The sequence below is a fragment of the Canis lupus genome, chromosome 16, assembly GCF_003254725.2.
Source record: "Canis lupus dingo isolate Sandy chromosome 16, ASM325472v2, whole genome shotgun sequence".
Taxonomy (NCBI): Eukaryota; Metazoa; Chordata; class Mammalia; order Carnivora; family Canidae; genus Canis; species Canis lupus.
In genome coordinates, this window is record NC_064258.1 from 48,124,059 (window position 1) to 48,146,077 (window position 22,019).

The following is a 22,019-nucleotide window of genomic DNA, read 5'->3' on the forward strand; positions in this document are numbered from 1 at the left end:
GAAGAATGAATATTTGGGGCCCATTAAAAATTTTTACAACATTTCCAATGCCTCCTACAGCCTATCGCCACAAACGCCTATCCAGAGCAGCTTTGGCCCACGATCCTAACACGGAATCGGGGCGAGAGGCAGACTTGCATCGGTGTTGGAGCCAGTGGCCGGTCCTCACCAGGGTGCACGGCCCCGCAGGTGCCTGACGGCCACCGCCCTCCGCGCAGCGGCTTTCCCTCCTGCCCGCGTCCTCCTGCCCGACAGGTGCGCTCGGGCTCGAGCACCAGCCCCCCGGACGGCTGCTGCCCTCCGGCGACTTCACCTCGGCCTCTTCTTCAGACGCAATTTCGTCGGAGGCCTCTCGCAGCATCGTTAACCTGTGGTGAGACAAGACAAAAGGAAACACACCCTAGGTCAAGCAGGGGTGCTCCGCGAGCAGGGCAGGGAATGGGGCGCGTGGGTGGGGGGCTCACGCGTGCCTCCAACCGCTCCTGAAACACTCATGAAAGATACAATCGCCATCTGACTCTAGCAAAATGCAGCAAAATCACCACGCTTCGGTACTAAGCAGTTAAATTAATGAAGTTTGACCGGATTCCCAGGTATTAAAATAGAAATATTTTGAAAAGCACATATAAAATGTAACCCCATCATTTAAAAACCTGACACTCACTATAATGTAACTCGATATCAGTTATTTATTTATTGTAAAGTGAGTCAGACAACAGGATGGAGGGACTCCGCTAAAAGCAAATGAAGACATAAGCATGGAAAAGCTCCATTATTGGGGTGCCTGGCTGGCTCAGTCAGAGAGCACGTGACTCATGATCTTGAGGTTATAAGTTCGAGCCCCAGGTTGGGTGTAGAGATTACTTAAAAATAAAATCTTAAAAAATATATATCCATTATCAACTGTGCTTACAGTCTAGCAGGGGTAAAACCCTATCTGTGTAAAGGGGGTTTTACTACTGAAATAAGAATCCTAATGCCAAACGATCTTGTCTCTACCAGAAGCCATGGCATGGGCTGGGGTAGTGCGTCCAGAATGTACATAACGGTGTATATATAGTCCGTATAAACCGCATTGACAGGAGGGCAGTAGTACCAGCAATATCTCATGCTTTGTTGCATGTCCTTAGAACAGAAACACTTTTTCCACTGATAACTGGACATCCAAGTGCAATTGTGATTGGAGACATTCTGACAAATTGGCACATGCCAGTAATTAAACACCTAGTCATGCAGTGAGCACAGGGGGCGGAGCTAGAATTGAATTCTGGGAATTCTAAATTCCTTTATGCTACATACCATGTGTATTTTTTGAAATGTATATGAAGCGAATTATATTTTATACACACAAAGAAGGCTTAGTATTCAAAAATACCATGATGAGCCTTACAATCTCTCTCTTTTTTTTGCAGTGCTCTGATTGGTAACCATTGTAAAGGGCTTCTGATAAGACCTAAGTTTATATCTGTACCTTTTTGCCACACTGTAGTAAGCTGTTCCTTCCAAATGTCCAAGAGTTTATTTGTGACCTATCTTGTCATTGTTGGCTTCTAACAAGTTTTATACACACATATGTATATGCATGCTATACACATGTGTTAACAGTAGTTCAAACATAACAGCATAAGCAACTGCATATACATTAAAATCAATCCAAATAATTTTACCTACATACTTTAAAAACTCATACAGGGCAGTCCAGGTGGCTCAGCGGTTTAGCGCTGCCTTCAGCCCAGGGAACCTGGGATCAAGTCCCATGTCAGGCTCCCTGCATGGAGCCTGCTTCTCCCTGTGCCTGTGTCTCTGCCTCTCTCTCTGTCTCTCATGAATGAATAAATAAAATCTTAAAAAAAAAAAACCTCATACATTGACAAAGATTTATTTTTAGAGAAAATAGTGCAAACCAGGAAGGAGAATTCTTTCTATGTGTGTGAATCTAGACAAAAGCAATAGGACTCTCTCCTTTTTTTTTAAAGGGTGGGGGTGTGGATAATGAGGAGGGAGCAGGAAAAGGAATGGGAGTGGTAACAAACAGAAAGTGACTACTCAGAAGCTGTTTTCTAGATGTGCGCTTTGACCGGCCCGACCTAGATGGTACAATGGTACTTCTGGCAGTTTAAGGAAAAAGAAAGTACGTTTTTAAATTTATGTATGAATTGACAATAAACTACCACACCTTTCAAAACAGGTATTTTTAGAATTAAAATTTACAACAGCTCAGGAAAGAGTGTCAGAACTTAAGGAAGCAGGAACAAAGAACCTCCTTCCTGTGTTAGCTCTGCCTCTGCCTGCAATTTCACTGTTGCTTTCTTCAACTCTATAATGACCCAGGAGAGGGTCTTTCCCTTAGTGGCAGCTCCCTGGCACAGCACTGCCCTTCCATAATTCCAGGCTAAGATCTGGATCTCTAAAGGTTTCCCTGTAAGTTTCTTATAAGAAACTAAAGAAACCAAATACATCCTCTTTGAGTTCTCAAATAGCCAAAGGAAACAACTGTTTTTACCAATCTCCATCTGGACCTCTTTGCTCTTCTTCCTGCCCTGGTTCTTCCTCTTCTTCCTGTGCTAATTCTTGTTCCACAGCCAGCAGCTCGGCTGATGTTCTTGCAAGTAAGGCTGACACCGCATCCTGGGGAATTGAAAGCATATGGCAATTAATATTATCTATTTTGAGAAATGACTTAAAAACTCATCAGATGGGGACTTAAGCTCCCGGTCATGAAAAAGGTGGTACTAGACCCAATTCTCCACTGCTGGGAAAAAATATGAAGGTTGAATAAAATAAAACAAAAAGCAACAGACAAACCTCTAGCTGTTTTAAGGCAATTAAGACCAAAGGCCAAGATCCCAGGGAAAAGAGAAATCAAGAGGTGAAGCTACATCACTGCCACTCCTCTCCCCTGGGGACATGTGTTGATTCTAGCAGTGAGGCACAGAGGCTAAAACTGTGGCTGTGAAGAACAGTGGCAATATCGGTAGGATAAAAAGATGAAAACTGAGCTGAAGACCACCAAGGCATCAGCGTACGAGGGGCCAGAGAAAGCACCTGTAGTGAGTCCAGCATTCTGCACAATATTTTTATTGGGCTATTTTTCATTCCTAAGCTCCATATGTGAAAGCAAGAGGTGAGAAACTAAACAAAACCTAGCTGTGAGGAGGCTAAAACAGGAAGCAGATGCTTCAGCTTCTTTATGGTCCTAGGGAGAGAAAAATTGGAACTCAGGTCCTCCAAGTGATCCAGGTGATCTGCTCATATTGTATCTGCCTTCTGGAAGAATATTAAATCCTCTTTGGAGGAAGGTATCAGCCGGAGCTTCTATCATTCTTCATCCATAATATCCAGCATCCACTGGAAACAGGACCCAATGTGAAGGCCAAGAACAACAACAGATAAAGTGAGAGGCAGACCTACAGGTGATTCATATATTGCAGTTATTTAGAGATGGAATTTAATTACTATGTTTAAGAACACTGATGAAATGATGGAGAATTTTGCTAGTGTTTGCAGAAAGAACACCACATTAGCACATCAGAGTGAAATCGCTGAAAATCAAAGATAGAGAGAAAAATCTTATCAACAGTGAAAAAAAGATGCATTATTTTTGAAGGATCAACTGTTCTCCAGCAGTTCAGAAGAATCAAGGGAAACCACATGACAACAAAATGGTTATCTTCAATGTGCTCAGAAAATTAACTGCCCACATAAATTCTGAAAATGCAGAAAAAAAGTCCTTCACAAGTAGAAATAAAGACTCTGACAGATCTGCACTAGAAAAAATACTAAAGGGAGTTCTTCAAGCAGAAGGAAAATAACCCAAATGGAAGCACACTAAAGCAGAAAGAAATGAAATACACCAGGAAGGGTAAAGATGTGGGGAAATCTAAATGAACACTGACTGTCTTTAAAACAATAATATCTTGTGGGATTTAAAATACATGTAACTAAAATACATGACCAATAAGTTCACAGAAGGAGGAAAGGGAATAGAGTTGAAGTCTTTTAAAATTCTTGTACGGCCTGGAAAAAAGTAAAAACATTAATTTAAGGTAGCTTCTAATAATGCAAGGATGCATGATATAATCACTAGGGACACAGCAAAAAAAAAATAAAAGACTATATTACTAATGATCTAATATGGGAGGGAATATGAAATTTAAAAAATACTTGACTATTCCAAAAGAAGGCAAAGAAGGAACAAAGACAGTACTAAAAGAAAACAAACAATAAGACAATAAGCTCAAACCCAAATATATCACTAATAGCATTAAATGTAAATGAACTAAATATTTCCATTAAAAGGCAAAGGTTTTAAGACTGGATAATAAACCAAAGGCAACTATATATATGGCTTACTAGGGAAACATTTTAAATCTAAGAATTCAGAAGTAATGAAGGTGAAAGGATGGAAAAAGATAAACCATGAAAACACTAACTAAAAGGGGCTGAGATAGCTTCATGACTACCAGGCAAAACAGATTTTAAAACAAGGGGTAAAAGGGGATCCCTGGGTGGCTCAGTGGTTTAGCGCCTGCCTTCAGCTCAGGGTGTGATCCTGGAGTCTTGGGATCGAGTAACACATTGGGCTCCCTGCATGGAGCCTGCTTCTCCCTCTGCCTCTCTCTCTGTATCTGTCATGAATAAATAAATAAAATCTTAAAAAAATAAATAAAACAAGGGGCATTAGAACAGATAAACAGGGATATTTTATAATAATAAGATGGCCAGTTGAACAGAAAGATATAACACAATGCTAAATCTATATTTACCTAAAAATATAGTCACAAAATTCAAAATGCAAAGATGAACTAAAAGGAGAAACAGACATCTATAATCCTAAGTTAGAGGATTTTAACATACCTCTCAATAACTGGTAAAATAAGTAAACTGAAAAAATCAGTAAATGTGGAAGATTTGAAGGACAAAATTAACAAACTTGATCTGCAGAATACATTCTTTTAAAAAACACAGAACTTTTACCAAAACTGACCTCATGCTAAGCCATAAAGGAACTCTTAATATTCTGTATGACTGAATAGTATGTGTTCTATTCTCTGAAAACAGTAAAATACAGCTAGAAATCAATAATAAGAAGATAACTAGAAACCCCATTGTTTGGGACTTGAGCAAATATACTTCTAAAAAAAAAACCTCATTGATCAAAAAAGAAATAACAATGGAAATTATAAACTATTTAAAATTTAATTTTAATAATATCTTATTATCAAACTTGTGAAAAGCAGCCAAAGCTGTGTTCAAAAAGAATTTTTTAGCATTAAATACATATATTGGAAAAAGAGGTTGCTAAACAATGATCTATCTCAGAAGTAAAAAACGTATAGCAAATTAAACCTAAAGAATGTTGAAGCAAGGAAATAATAAAGAAAAGAGCAGATTTTATAAAATAGAAAACACATATATAAATAGACAAGGCCAAAAGTTGTTTATTTGACTAAAATAAAAAATTTGACAAGTCCCTAGCAACAGTGAGGGAAAAAAAAGAAATGGTGCAAATTACCAATGGCAGAAACAAAACAGAACATAGAAAGATCCTTGCATGTATGCATGAAGATAAGAAGGTATCATGAATAACTTTGCCAAAATATAGATAAAATAGACAAATCCTATAGAAAATACTACTTATTAAAGTGAATGCAACAGAATTCAACAGTAAGTTGAAACAGTTCTACATCTAATAAAGAAATTGAATCTGTAATTAAAAAACAGTCCACCAGCCCTTTTCAACTGAGATTCCATGAGAATTAAGCCTTAATGCCCTCTACCATCCATTATATCAAAACAAAACAAAGCAAACATCTAGAATGGTATAAGTCATTGGTCATCCTTGGGAGAAATAAGAAAGTAGTCATCCAAAACATTTTTTACAGTGCTTACTTCTTTTGTAGAGCCTTAGTTGAGAATGGCTGCTTATCACAAAGAAAATTAACACTGTGCTGGTAAATTTTCTTGGGAATTCTTCAAAATATTTAAGGAAGATATGACACCCATCTTGCAAAACCTTCTGCAGAGTAAAGAAGGAATACTTTCTAACTTCTATTATGAAGCCTGTAAAACTTGATATCAAAAAATGATATTACAAGAAAAGAAAACCAAAGACTAATCTCTCTCCCAAACATAAATAAAAAATAAGCCAAAGACAAAACCAAGAAATCAAATCTAGCAACATATATAAAAACACATATTAAATACACCACAAAGAAGTCTGTTTTATTTTAGGAATCCAAGGGTGGTTTAACATTCAAAAATCAATCAATGTATAACCCACCACATTAAGAGAAAAAAAGAGAACAATTGTGTAATCAATTTAAGGGCTAAGTACACAGTAAAAATGTTTCATAAAATTCAATATCCATGCATAATAAAAAGTCTTAGCAAACTAGAAAGAGCAAAAAACTTCTTTAATCTGATAGTGATTATAAATAGCCTCAAAAATCATTCTAAATGACAAATTATTGAAAGCCTTCCTTCACTTCACTTTGAAAAAAGTATAGTACTTTCTACAAAGGTAGACTAGTAAGCCAACAGAACAGAACACAATACCTAGGAACAGACACGCATAGGTCGTTGCATGTATGACAAAGATGATATAGTGATGCAATTGCGAACCAAAGTCTTTTCCAAACCATGAGAGACTCTTAACTCTAAGCAACAAACAGGGTTTGCTGGAGGGGAGGTTGGTGAGGGGATGGGGTAACTGGGTGACAGGCATTAAGTAGGGCACGTGATGTGATGAGCATTGAGTGTTATACTATATGTTGGCAAATTGAAATTAAGTTAAAACAACAACAACAACAACAACAAAGAAGGTCTTTTCAACAAATGATGCTGGGTCAATCAACTATCACATGGATAAAAAGGAATCTTGACCCCTACCTCACACCTAATACAAAAATTAATTTCAGATGAACTACAGATATAAATGTGAAAAGGAAAGCAATAAAGCTTTTACAAGATAGGAAACCATCTTCATGATCCGGAATAGGCAAATAGTTCTTAAATAGCAAAAGAAAGCAAGCACTAAGCATACAGGGAAAATAGATAAATAAGACTATGTTAAACACGAGTACTTCCATTCACCAAAAGACAACATTAAGAAAATGAAAAGGCAAGCCACAGAACAGGAAAAGATATTTGCAATAGACATATTTGACAAAACACTCAAATCTAAAATTAAGAACTGCTACCAATTTATTTAAAAAAAAATAATCCAGTAGAAAAATGGGCAAAATCTTGAACAGACATTTCACAAAAGATGACATCCATCTGGCCATTAAACATTATAATCAGGAAAATGCAAAAAACACAAGAGTACTATATCACAATGGCTAAAATGAAAGATGATAAAGACATATACAAGATACTAATAGCACTACTCATAATAGCCCCCAAATTAGAAACTCAAATGTCCATCAATAGCAAAATGGATAAAGAAACTGTGATATAACTATAAAATGAAATATCACACAACACTGAGCACAAATGAACTACAATTACACAAAATAACACAGACGACTTGCATAAACGTAATGCTGAGTATGAGACTCCAGACATAAAAGGACAAACACCGAATGATTCTATTATATAAAGTTTGAAGACAGAAGTCAGAATAGAGATTACCTTTAGGGGAGAGTGGTGATGACTAGGATGGGGCACAAGGGAGGATCCTGGAGTGCTGGTAATGCACCATACCCTGATCTGGGTGGTGGCTACATAGCTGTGCTGACTTTGTGCAAATTTACTGGAAAACTCACATAAGATTTGTACATTTTGTTATAAATCTCTCTATCACTCCTCTCCATAAAAGAAACAAGTTAAAGTGAGATTAGAATAAGACAAAAGAGTAATAAAATAGTATATATACGTATAACAACATTGTGGACCAACCAGACCTAACAAACACCTGTAGAATACTCACCCAATAGGAGCTGAGCAAGCTTTCTTCTCAAGGGCACATGAAACATTCTTTAGAATGGTAGCATATGCCAGCCCATAAAACAAGCCTCAGTAAACTTGAAAGGACTGAAATCATACAGAACATGTTCTTTGACCACACTGTATAAAATTAGAAATCTGTAGCATAAGGAAAACATAAGAAGTAACAAAGATGTGGAAATTAACACATTCCTAACCAATGAGTCAAGGAAATCACAACGAAAATCAGAACATACTTAGATGTGAAGGAAAATTAAAACATACCAGTTTGTAAGATGCTGCTCCAGCAGTGCTCAGCAAGAAATTTATAGCTAAAAGTGCCTGTGTTAAAGCAGAAGAAAGATCTCAAATCTATAAGTTTCTACCTTAAGAAAATGGAAAACGGGTACAACTAAAGTAATCATGAGGAAGGAAAGAATAAAAACTATTCCCTCTCTCTGTTTTTTTTCTTTCTCCCTCTTTATTTTTTAAAAAGATTTGTTCATTTATTTAGAGAGAGAGAGAGAGAGAAATAGTGGGGAGCACAGGGAGATGGAGAGAATCTCAAGCAGATTCCCTGCTGAGCATGGAGCCCAATACAGGGCCTAATCTCAGGACCCTGAAATCATGACTTGAGCCCAAATCAAGAGTCAGATGCCTAACTGACTGAACCACCCACGGGCCTCTCTCTGTTCCTCTTCAAAAAATCAAACAAAAAAACAAACAAAAAAAACAACTCAGGACTGTAAGATTAAGTCTTGCATCAGGCCTGGAGCCTGCTTAAGATTCTCTCTCCCTCTCCCTCTGCCCCTCCTCCTTGCCCCTCTCTAAAATAACAATAATAATAACAATAACAACAACAACAACAATAATAAAGACTAGAGTAGAAATTCATGAAATAGTGAATACAGAAGTACTAGAGATGATCAATAAAACCAAATGGTGGGGATCCCTGGGTGGCTCAGCGGTTTAGCACCTGCTTTCAGCCCAGGGTGTGATCCTGGAGTCCTGAGATTGAGTCTCACACTGGGCTCCCTGCATGGAGCCTGCTTCTCCCTCTGCCTGTGTCTCTGCCTCTCTCTCTCTCTCTGTCTCTCATGAATAAATAAAATCTTACAAAAAAAAAAAAAAACCAACAAAAAAACCCAAATGGTGATTCTTTGAAAGATTCAAAAAAGTAAAAACTGTTAGCTAGACTGACCAAGAAAAATAGCCAGAAAGCTCAAAGTACTGAAATCTGGAGCCAAGGAGGGACTATCACTATCAACTTTAGAGACAAAATTATAAGGGTTACTACAAACACCTGTTTGCCAGCAGGTCAGATAACCTAGATAAAATGAACACTGTTTGTTTCCAGAAAGACACAAACTACTCAAAGTGACATTATAATACAATTCTGAGTAGACTTATAACCGGTAAGAGATTGAATTAATAAACAAAAAACTTCCCACAAAGTTCAAACTGCGAGGGCTGCACTGCCGAATTATACCAAACATTTAAAGAATTCATACCAATTCTTCTCAAAATCTTCCAAAAGGTTGATGATGAGAGATCACTTCCTAACTCATTCCCTGAGGCCAAAATTACTCTGACGTGGAAACTAGACAAAGACATCAGGAGAAAACTATGAATACAGACAAAAAAAGTTCTCAACAAAATACTAGAAAACGGAATCTAGTAACATAAAAAGGATTGTTCGCCATAACCAAGTGGGATTATCCTAGGAATGCAAAGTTGGTTTGACATCTGAAAATCAATAAAGTATAAACAGAATAAAGGACAAAAACCACATGTCATCTCAATAGATGCAGAAAAGCATGGTTAAACCCACAGCCTTTATGATAAAACACTCAACAAACTAGGAAAAGGATTTTCCTCTACTTGATGAAGGGCAACTACAATAAACCAAAGCAGAAATCATATGTAATGTTGAAAACCTGAAAATTTCCCCCTAAGATCACATCCATGACGAGGATGCCTGCTTTCACCACTTCTTATGATATCGTACTGGAAGTTCTAGCCAGGGCAAAAGGGCAAGAGAAAGAAATAAAAAGTAATTGGAAAGAAAGAAGTAAAGTTAACTCTTTTTGCAGAAGATATGATCTAACATATAGGAAACCTAAGGAATCCATGAAAAAAACTATTAGACCTAAAAGTCTAACTTAGTCTAACCAGTTCAGTAAGGTTGTTGCAGGATGCAAGATAAATGGTCAAAAATCAATAGTGCACGATTAATAATCTGAAAATGAAATTAAGAAAATAGTTCTATTTATAATAGCATCAAAATGAATAAAATTAACAAAAGAAGTGCAATTTTGGGCTCTGATGACTGCAAAACATTTTTTAAAAAATATTTTATGGGGCAGCCCTGGTGGCCCAGTGGTTTAGCGCTGCCTTCAGTCCAGGGCCTGATGCTGGAAACCCTGGATCGAGTCCCACGTCAGGCTCCCTGCATGGAGCCTGCTCCTCCCTCTGCCTGTGACTGCCTCTCTCTCTCTCTGTGTCACTCATGAATAAATAAAATCTTTAATAAACAAACAAATAAATAAGTAAATATTTTATTTATTTGTTCATGAAAGACACACACAGAGGCAGAGCCATAGGCAGAGGGAGAAGCAGGGTCCCTGCAAAGGAGCCCCGTGTAGGACTCAATCTCAGACCCCAAGATCACACCCTGAGCTGAAGGCAGACACTCAACCACTGAGCCACCCAGGTGTCCCGACTATAAAACATTTTTTGAAAGAAGTTAATGAAGATCCAAATAAACAGGAAAATATCCTGTACTCATGGATCAGAAGACTTAAAACTTAAGATGACAATACCCTCCACAGTGATCTATAAACTCGAAGCAATCTATATAAAAATCCCTAGCTGCCTTTTTTTTTGTAGAAATTGACAAACTGATACTAAAATTCATGTGGAAATGCAAGGGACCCCAAATAGCCCAAACCATCTTGCAAAAGAAAAACAAAGCTGGATGACTCACATGTTCTTATTTCAAAATAACTACCAAGCTACAGTCATCACGGTAGTGTGCTGTTGGCACAAATACAGACACACAGATTAATAGAACAGAATTTAAAGCCCAGAAATATAAATGATCACACTTATGGTAAACTGATTTTCAGCAAGGATGCCAAGATAATTCAGTGGGGAAAGACTAGTGTTTTCAATTAAGTGGTACTGGGAACAATTGCATACCCACATTTAAGAAAATGAAATTGGACTGTGTGATTTACCTATCGTGAGTAGGTCCAATTGGAGCCAAGGTCTTTGATCAGAGACCTAAAAATAAAACTAAACTTTAAAACTCTCAGAAGAAAACACAGGAGTAAATCTTTATGATGTTCAGTTGGGCAGAGTCTTCTCAGATATGACACCAGCAGTGCAAACAATAGAAGATAAAGCAATATAAGAGACTGTAATCTGGACTTCTACCAAAATTTAAAATTTTGTGCTGCAAACAAAATCATCAAGTAAGTGAAAAGAAACCCACAGAATGAGAGAAAATATCTGCAAGTCATTTATTGGATAAAAGACTTGTATCAAGACTATATGAGAGACTCCTAATTCAATAAGAAAATAATAATAAAGAGATGATAATAATAAAGAGATGATAATAATAAAGTGAAATAATGGAAAGATGAAGAATTAATTTAAAACACAAAGGATCCAAACAGATAGTTCTCAGAAAAAAATTTTTTAAATATACAAATGGCCAATAAGTCCATGAAAGCATGCTTAATATCATCAGTCATTAGTGAAATATAAATGAAAGCCACAATGAGACAACACCTCACACCACACTGGATGGCTAAAACCAGAAAGGCAGATTTGTAACACGTGGCAAGAGCTTGGATGACAGAGGCCCTCACCCACACTGCTGGTGAGAGTGTAAAATGGTGCACCCACTGTGGAAGACAGCTTGTCAGTTCCTTAAAACATTAAAACGTAGAGTTACTATATGACCCAGCAGTTCCACTCCTAGCTATGTACGCCTAAAGAGCAATGAAAATGTATGTCCAAACAAAGCCTTATACAAATGCCCACAGCAGTGGTGTTAATAAGTCAAAAAGCAGAAACATGGGCAGCCCGGGGGGGGCTCAGCAGTTTAGCGCCGTCTGCAGCCCAGGATGTGATCCTGGAGACCCGGGATCGAGTCCACGTCAGGTTCCCTGCATGGAGCCTGCTTCTCCCTCTGCCTGTGTCTCTACCTCTCTCTCTCTGTCTCTCAAGAATAAATAAAAATCTTAAAAAAAAAAAAAAGGCAGAAACAGCCCAAATACCCATCTAATGAACAGATAAATAAAAGGTGATATATCCATATAATGGAGTATTATCTGGAAATACAAAGGAATGAGGTACTAATACATGCTAGAATATGGACGTGCCCTTTGCTTCCATTTCACTACGTACCACAATGTCCACTGTCGTTCTTGCACACAGTAGATGATCAATAATAATGTGACTTCTGCTTGGTAAACTCTTTTCTCATAGATAATCAAAAATAAACTTGAACTCAGTACCAACATTCACAGATGCCAAGTCGGTGATGAATGGCCTCCCAAAAGGCCCCTCTACATTTTTTAAAGTGTTGAATGTGGATGACTGTTGGTTACAACAAACTTCATAGAAAATATTGTTTTATTGATAGAACAAATAGAAACTAAGATACTCTAGCCTCAGTAATTTGACGTGTGCAAATGATCCGAGTTCCAGATGTATGACTTGACAGCGGAATCAAAGATGTGAACACAATGTATGAAACTATAAATTTAAAGCAAAAAGTTTTCCGTGGTCACCTAAACCAGCTAAGACTCTGCATCAGCTTATTTTGACAGAAGGAAGTGAGCAGAAATGGATCCTTCTATAAACTATACTTGAAAAAAAAAAACTATACTTGAAGAGAAGCTGGAAATTATCTTTCTGGTTTTGCTGTTGCTAGGAAGCTGGAAGGAATGGGTAAGCTTGGGGGAGGGAGGGCAGTGAATGTGAACCAGAACACACGGGTGCCACAGCCATTCCACATTATTTCTTTTAGTCATAATGTCTTTCTTGTCTTTTTCTTTCTTCCTTCCTTCCTTTTCTTTTTCTTCCTTCCTTCCTTCCTTCCTTCCTTCCTTCCTTCCTTCCTTCCTTCCTTCCTTTCTTTCTTTCTTTCTTTCTTTCTTTCTTTCTTTCTTTCTTTCCTTCCTTCCTTTCTTTTTCTTTCTTTCTTCTTTCTTTTTCTTTTCTTTTTTCTTTTTTTTACTTTATTTATTCATGAGAGACACAGAGACAGAGACAGAGACATAGGCAGAGGGAGAAGCAGGCTCCCTGGGGGGAAACCTGATGTGGGGCTCAATCCCAGGACCCCGGAATCACAACCTGAGCCGAAGGCAGATGCTCAACCACTGAGCCACCCAGGTGCCCCAGTCATAGTGCCTTTTTATTCCAATTTGGACTCACCAAATCTATAGAATCTACTAATGGCTGATTTGGTTGAAATACAGAGTCTTCATTTTCTTCATCATTCTTTTTGCAAGACATTTGCTTAGAAGGAAGCAGGTTATACCACAGAGTGAAAATCTCGTTGGAAAATGGTAAATCAGCCAGACTGATCTGAGTTCCAGCCTGTGTGAAATGAAGGGGAGGAGGGGGGAGAAAAGAAAAAAGAAAATGTTTAAATTCATGTTTGCTTCCTCTCATATAATTATTGTGCAAGCCTGTTTGAAGGTTAAAAAAAAATGCAATACTCATGATAGAAAGTACTGATAGATTTTTTTTTACCTGAAGATGTGACTAAGTAAGAAATAACCCCAATCCAGAAGCTAACCCTAGGATTGTTTTTGGCATACTATTCTGCTAAAACCTAATGACTAAACATGTAACTTTTTGTAAGTGTAATTATTTTTTAATGAAAAGTCCAAAAATAAAAATTAAAAAAATAAACGCTAAGTATAAATCATAATACCTCTTACAATGTGCTATATAAGAGTCGTTTGATTATTACTCACAAAAACCTATCCAGTATAAAATTCAAAAACAAATAAAAACTCTACTGTGGTTCTTAAATGAGAGATAGCAAAATTTTTCTTTGGATTAGTAGAATGTCAAAAGAAAAGCTTTTATATTCCAGCAAATGGCACATATGAGCCAGAATCTAATTAAACTGTACCATTTTTTTAAAGGCTATTAATTAACATATTTACTAACTTTATGGAGCTTCTGACACACATACTTATTGAAGTAATCTGACAGCTTAATGAGTCTGTTATCTTTGCTTCATTTTATTTATTTGCGAGAGAGATTGAGAGAGACAGAGAGAACAGAGCAGGGAGAGGGGCAGAGGGAGAAGCAGGCTCTGAGCAAGGAGCCTGACTCAGGGCTCGACCCCAGGATCCCATGATCATGACCTGAGCTGAAGGCAGATGCTTAACAGACTAAGCCACTTAGGCACCACTTTGCTTCATTTCTTGTCAGGTAATATTATCACATCTTTTTTATATAAAGAAAAGGAAATACTGCTAAGAAATCTATCACTCTTTTAAACTTTGTTCATCATGAAGTGTGCATCGTGAAGTGTGGTTTTGTGTTTCCTACGTACCGCAGAGAAAATTTCAACCAGAAACTCGTGCTGTTGTTTGAACATGTGACCACCCCTCTCGGTGCTTGCATTTGAACCCCTTATGTAACTTTTCTGGTATGTAACAGTTTTCCAGTTATTGTGCACAAAGGTATGTTAACCTCACCATCAGTTATAAATGAAGTCCTTTGCATTAGCATTTAAACATCTTATTCCTCTAAACACAACATTTAAGTCTTCCTAGAATCTATAATACCACGTCTGGGGAGAATATAATAAAGAGACTATATACTCAGTCTCCTCCTTAACTTAAATTTGTAATGGTGAATTATGTATGGGATGTCCTTTTGATATCTGGCTCCATCATTCACTAGCTGTGCGACCCCAGACATGTTACTTATCTTAGCAGTTGTTTCTCTGAAAATAAGGGTACTCATACCTTTTCCCTAAGACTGTCATGAGGATTAAATAGGGTAACGTATACAAAGCACCCAGGAGAAGACTCCTGTTGGGAATAATAAGCATGCTCCAGAGTGATAATGACGACAGAGGTCAAAGGGTAGAATGGGAGATAGATTTTACACAAGATCACAATTAATAAGCAGATTGGAAAGTTCTTGAATAAGAGAATGAAAACCAGAAATCACTACTTCCGAAAAAAAAAAATGAAACCACCAGTGGATGTGCCCAAGGCCCCGGGCAGATCGGTGGTGGCATCGGGGCTGGCAAAGCGGCAACTAGAGAGTTCTTCTCAGCATACCTCATCAGAGGCATTTTATGGTAGCGGGAATCGTGAACCGACCTACCAGGCATTCTTCGCTTCGGTGTTTGCTAACAGAGCAGAGATCTACTCTCAGCGTCTTCTGCTGTAAGGCTGTTTGGGAAATGGCCACTCTGAACATATCGCTGAATAGGATGGATTCCGTGGCTGGATGGACTTTTGTTCGAAACAGACAGCTGACATCAGTTGAGGAGGGAAGCAGAGCAACCCTGAAATATCTGCAAAGGACAAGAGTGAAATGGATTTCACAGGTACTTCAGTTATACCAGATTCACAGTTCGCATTTGAAATGATCTGCACAAGAGAGAGACGCAGGGGAACACGGAGTTCATTATCACGCCGGAGCTTTGCTGCCGTAACGGGTCCACCTGCGCTCAGCGGCAGAGAGGCTCTGTTCTTAACCCGCTCGTGCCGGCTGTGCCCTGCACCTGCCACTCCCCACAGGGCTGCAGCGAAGGCCCGACAGGGAAGAGAAGACGAGGAAAATCTGTGGGGCAGAAGAATTTAACGTCCCACCTGCCGGGGTACTGCCAATTCCAAAATAAAGTGTTTTTTGTTTTTTTTTTAAGCTTTTATTTATTTATTCATGAGACACACAAAGAGAGGCAGAGACACAGGCAAAGGGAGAAGCAGGTTCCCTGTGGGGAATCTGATGAGGGACTGGATTCCAGGACCCAGGGATCACAACCTGAGCCAAAGGCAGATGCTCAACCACTGAGCCACCCAGGCGTCCCCAAAATTTAACTTTTCTGAGCCTGGGAAGATAGGATCACACTAAGTACACTTTATCCCAGTCATCCCCAGTATTAAACAAGGGGTGCTGGTGATCCTTTCCCAGGAATGGAATACATTATCCTACTAGTGACAAAGAATGGCTAAGTAGCATATCGTGAAGCAAATTTACAAATATCATTGTCGAGCATCACAGAAGTTTCAGAGACGACAAACTGTTGTAAGAGCCTTATACTTTGTAAAATTCAGAGGAAGAATTATAGAAAAATAGCAACTTCTAATGCTACTTCCAAGTGATTTTTCTAAGCACACGTTATATAAGGATTCACAACTTTTAGAGATGGCAGGAGGCATTTTCTTTTAAATCTCAAAAGGAGAATGCCCACTAAATCCTTACCCTCTAATTCTGAGCTGTTCTAATTCCTATTCTAAAAGATGCCTTTCTCCGATTATGAAAACAGAAGAATGTCCTATTATTTCTGTATTTGCTATCAGAATATAAAATTGATGATGGAATGTGTATAAGTATGGAATTATCAGAATATAAAAAACCAATGATGGAGATTCAGCTTTAGGGGACGAGGGGGCCTTGGGCGCCTGCTGTTGAGGCTGGAGATTCAGCAGAAGAAATCTGTTCTTGAAAGCCAGGAGGAGAGGTATACTACCAAGCTGGCATGGAGGGAAACAAAATTTTCCACTTCTCCAGACTTCAGCGTTACTCCGTACCAGTGGCCTAACCACTTCTGTGACTCCAGGATGTTTCCACATGCAAAAAAAGGTTTACATGGTTAAGAGCCCAAGGCACAGGGGAAAGAAGGTAGGGGTGTTTTTCCTTTTATTCTGCTGCAGGTGAGGTCACTCCACACAGGAGCCAGGAACCACTCACAAAAACACTGTGGCTGCTGCCAAACAGCTGGAGCCTAAGCTCTCTTTGCTGTACTTAATAACCAGAAAGTAAATTTTGAAGTTAGGGGGGAAAAGAAAAAGAACTATTTTAAGATATTTTGTTTTCGGCAGTGTCATTAATTCAAACCAAGGCTTTCATTTCATGGAGGGGCTTAAGAACATGGCGCTAGACATCTCAGGAAGGTCCAGACCAGTCAGACAAGTGGTTGCCCAGGAGCTGCGGGCAGAAGAGCCTGTTGCACTCACTGCCTGAGGACTGCCTGGTCCTAAACTGCACTGGCTGTCACCGCACCTCAGGGGCACTTTGCTTGTGACTTCCTACCAGGAAAGGGAGCATGACTGTGATTGGCTTGGCAGCGGCACAACATTTGGGGAGGCCTGCCCTTATGGCATGAGGTTAAGGATGTGTGTTCTTGGGACTTCTGCAGTTCTCTCCTGGACTTGTGGGATGGCTCTCCCTGTCCGTAGGTTTGATCCCTGGTGGAGCGGTCTTCTCTCAGATGTGCTGCATTGAAATGAAAAGGCTGCCAACGCTCCAATATCTCAGCCTACTTACTGGTAGGGAGAAGTCACAAATTATATTGTCAAGCCAGTCTTCCCTGAATACTACTGACTGGCCTTCCTAATGTCAGTCCGGGGAAGCAGGCTCTCTAGGGTGATGTAGACACTCCCCTGTAATCCTTCCCTCCTTGTATTATCGCTATTAATGCAGATCCCCCCAACACCCCACACACCTTGATTTCAGGAGATCTTGCAAGCCAACTTCCCTCCTGGAATCCTATTCCCTTCCAATTTTGATGATTGTCAATACACAGACATCCACTAGCTCTATTCTTCTACTGTCCACTGAATAATCTCCATCTAGCTATATCTTTTTAAAAATATTTTATTTATTTGACAGCATGGGCACAAGCAGGGGGAGGGGCAGAGGGAGAAGGAGCCCAATGTAGGGCTCGATCCCAGGACCCTGGGGTCATGTCCTGAGCTGAAGGCAGAGGTTTAACCCACTGAGCTATACAGGCACCCCATCTAGCTATATCTTTATTTAGATCTAGTCTCTTTTCTCTGACAATTCTTAGAATATTTGGATGTGAACTTAAAAGTAAACCCTTAGGGAAAACATCCAGAACTCTTACTTTGACTCTATTAAATGTCCTTTGCATTGAGGAATATACTCTATTACTAAAGGAAACATCCACCTGGCTGGGTGCAGGGTCTTAGAGGTCACCCCTCAAGAGTTCTTTCTTATTTCCAAGCCTTATACTAGCAGATTGAACATTTTACTAAGTGCAGGGCTATAGGACACAAAGATTCTAGATTTGAAGTCACAGGTGCTAAGATTAAATCTGGCTTCCTTCTGGTGCTCTCTAGCCATAGACCTTTAAGAGAGTCCCCGAAACTCTGACTCCAGAGTGTGAGTGGTGATGACGATCGCTAGAACAATCGTCAGGAGTCTTCAAACAACAGGCTGTGAAGCATTATGACATCACTTCGTTTGACAAAATAAAGTAACTTCAAGAAATTAATGGTCACAGAGAAGTGAATGCTTGATGCTAAGGAATGCTACTTTTTTTTTTTAATATTTTATTTATTTAGTCATGATAGATACAGAGAGAGAGAGCGAGAGAGGCAGAGACACAGGCAGAGGGAGAAGCAGGCTCCATGCCAGGAGCCCGACGCGGGACTTGATCCCGGGTCTCCAGGATCATGCCCTGGGCCAAAGGTAGGCGCTAAACCGCTGAGCCACCCAGGGATCCCCAGGAATGCTACTCTTACATGTAGCATGGTACGGTGTTTGGCAAAGTTGTATGGATAAATGAAATTTAATCACTACATTTTCTTTTCTTTTAAAGATTTTATTTATCAGAGAGAGAGAGAAAGACAGAGACAGCACAAGTAGGAGAAGCAGCAGGCAGAGGGAGAGGGAGAAGCAGACTCTCCGCTGAGCAGGGAGCCTGACTCTGGGGGCTTCAACCTAGGACTTGGGATCATGACTTGAGCTAAAGGCAGACACTTAACCAACGGAGCCACCCCGGCATCCCAAATCACTACATTTTCATGTAAAAGATTAGAAAATTACCTCAAACCAAAGGAGGTATAATGAGACAACAACAAACATTTTAATTAAATTAAAAGAATTAGGCCCCAACACAGCATAATACAGAATTTCTGGTTGTAAAGGGAGATGAAAACATCTTGGTTCCTATGCCTGATAACGGATCTGTTGAATAAGGATCAAAATCTAATACACATTCTCCTTTTCTTTTCATTTTATCTGCTGTGGGTTGAGACTTGATCAGCCCTGCTATGTCTTTTCCATCCTTGTGTAAATGAACTGCTCAATTACAATGTACAATTTATCATAAGTGAGCAATTTTCAGTTCTTCAATTTGTTCTTTGCTAATTTTACTTACACTTTTGAAGTATGAGGTATCAAGAAGGCATGAAGATTTCGGAGCTGTGCTAAAATCACCATGAAACTTGACCTTTTTGCATCATATCTGTCAAAAGAGAAGCCGATCAAACAGGAAAGAGCACGGGCCCACCAGTCCTTGCAGAATTCTAGAACTGCCCCCTCGGTGTGTGTGTCCCTTACCTGAGTCCGATCTGCACCTGGGCAGTCTCCACGATGGTGACATCCCCTTCACTGTAGGGAACATCTTCAACTTCACTAGGCCTAGGGACAGGGCAACAGTGGGTGCAGGTGAACCGTTTATGAACGGGGTATTGAGTTTGTCACTGACTCATTCTGAATTAACAGCACTTGCACAGCGCCCGGGGACCTGACCCCAGTGAAAGCTCACTCTTTTAGGTCTTTCTCCACCTTTTCAAGAGAGTCAGCCTCTGAGCCATTAGGGGACAGACTTTCTGATGCCTGACTTTTCTGAGCCTCCCTGGGGTACCCCACACCCTTAGACACACTCCAGGCTTTCAGAAATGTACTGTGTCAAACGGGTGGTGGCCAGCAACTTTAACTTTCTCATTAAAATCAAGTTTTAAGTCTCCAAGGGGGTCAGATGGGATGTTTTTGGTATACTGAAATTTTCAGGCACACCATTTCTTTAATGCCTACAGCCCTTCCACTGCAGAGTGGAATCGGGGCGGCAGGGCACCCATAGGCTAGAGCCCACCCACACAGCTAGGAGGAGATTCGGTGTAACCGAAAAGCACTCCTGCGAGTCCTTACTGTTTCACGAAAGCCTCGTAGACCCCACTGTCTCCAGCCACAGACTCATCAGACACGGCAGCCGACACACAAGCTGTCTTCTCCCCAAGCAAGTGGATTACTCTTCTTTTTGGTAATGATTTTTCCACATCTAGGGAGGGGAGAGGGAGCGTACTAATTAGGATTCATAATTAGGAAAAGTTAGGTACAAAAATACACACGTGGTTTGGTTGTGAGAGAGCCAAAAACATTTCCATCTGAGAATCGAGGAGGTTACGGTTTGAGTCAACTCATGTGGCTGATTCAAGGCATCACGACTTACAGAAGTTCCTGGGATGCCAGTTATTTTGGTCACCGTTTGAGAAACAATGTGATTTCTCTCCGTCCTGAAATATCTGAAGGGAAAGTATAAATGACACACATTCCCACTGGCCCCTTGCTCTCTCTGTTAGGGATTCCCTGTAGTTACCAAACGCTCGGTGGCAAGGAGCTAGCTGCGTCCCTCAACTATGAAAGATATTTCTGTAAAAGAGAGCATCTAGCTACTCAATGGCAAGAAAGGTTTCCGCCTCTTTTGCTTCCCCTTCTCTCCACATGCCATATTCTACATCTCCCATGCTACCACACTTAACAGAGTCAAAGAAAAAAAAGTCTTTGACTTATATAGAATTCCTCACCAGCTAATACCATTAAAAAAAAAAGAAAAGAAAAACTTCGTGCTACTGAATCTTTAGCACCAACTACCACTTAACTTTTATCTCTAACTCATATTCATACACTGCATCCTGCGGTGAGCAAGGAGCATTCATTTAAAGCTGCGTTCCTATGTAATAAGCTGCGAGCCTGCCGAGTTCTTTCATCCTCCAGCAAGTGAGCAGGGATCAGGATTGGTATGCATTTCGCCCCCCTTCTGAGTCGTGACTTTACATCTTGTTAAGATGTTTAAGTTTTAAGGCTTCAGATTACAGGATTGATTGCTGCATTTTCCCTTTTATTTCTGGCAGTGGGAATGCTTTTTCCTTGATGATGAAGTGCCTCTCTCCGCCCACCCCCCTTTGTGAGGGGTGAAGGTGATGACATGATTTATTGATTACCCCCAGGAATATCCGAGGCAGCTCAAATTGACTTTGACAATGACAGAGACTGACTGGAAGGACTTGGTAGTCATTCCTCCGTGGTCTCTGTCCTCCAGCGGGGACGGGCGCCAGAGAGCGGGATGTACATAAAGCAAGTTGACTTTGCCTGCGGAAGACTCCAGAATGCTGAGGGAGACGAGCGAGCGGCATCACGACGCTGGGCCACCTGCCCCCACGTGGAGGTCAGACACCCCCCAACGCACCGAGTGCTGGTGCTCTGACTGAGGGGATTAGTCTTTACAGTTAAATATATGCTTTTAGTTGTTTTCACACATGGCACTCAATACGCTTTCCAAATAAAGCTCTCGGATAGAATTCCTTTAGGGTGACTTTTTAGGAGCAGCTTTCTAATTAATATAAGATGCATCTGAAAGGTAAAAGCTGTATCCTGGAAGCTTTGGGGACACCGGGCTCTGGGCAGACTTCTCGTGCGCAGCATTAGACCCAGTGGCAGAAGAAAGGCTACCGCCAGGCAGAGGCCCAAGCACCCGGGTGGGGTCGGGCCGGGGCGATTCTTATGCTTGTCTCCCTCTTCTCCAGCAGCCGGCCTCCCAGAGCAGCCCCTCCTGATCGAGGGTTGAGAAGTGGTTGAGAAGTGGTCGCTGGAGAATGCTCCAAATACACAAAGAGTGAAAACAGCTTTGAAATGCTCAAATCCTTCAAGTCCAGAGCCCAGAAATATGGGCTCCACTTTCTCCTCTTGCTTCTTCATTCATACTTCCTTGAATTTCAGTGGTTTGTGGCAGCAACTGGGCTTAGCACAGTTTGTATTGCTTCTCATCGTACGGTAGTACTAATTCCATG

The 22,019-nt window shown here is 40.1% G+C and overlaps 1 protein-coding gene across 5 annotated transcripts in view; it reads right to left on the minus strand.

The window, feature by feature from the left end:
- WWC2 (WW and C2 domain containing 2) overlaps window positions 1–22,019 on the minus strand; it is a 211,753-nt gene that overhangs the window by 28,085 nt on the left and 161,649 nt on the right. For 4 of the 5 annotated variants that reach the window (XM_035700012.2, XM_025471849.3, XM_049094610.1 and 1 more), the window contains 7 exons: window positions 20,101–20,230; window positions 19,510–19,590; window positions 19,328–19,414; window positions 15,301–15,493; window positions 13,378–13,542; window positions 2,504–2,628; window positions 170–368 (listed from right to left, as the gene is read on the minus strand). In XM_035700012.2, the coding sequence (XP_035555905.2) occupies window positions 170–368; window positions 2,504–2,628; window positions 13,378–13,542; window positions 15,301–15,493; window positions 19,328–19,414; window positions 19,510–19,590; window positions 20,101–20,230 (980 nt within the window). The remainder of the gene's footprint in view (window positions 1–169; window positions 369–2,503; window positions 2,629–13,377; window positions 13,543–15,300; window positions 15,494–19,327; window positions 19,415–19,509; window positions 19,591–20,100; window positions 20,231–22,019) is intronic. The other variant, XM_035700014.2, reaches the window with a different exon arrangement.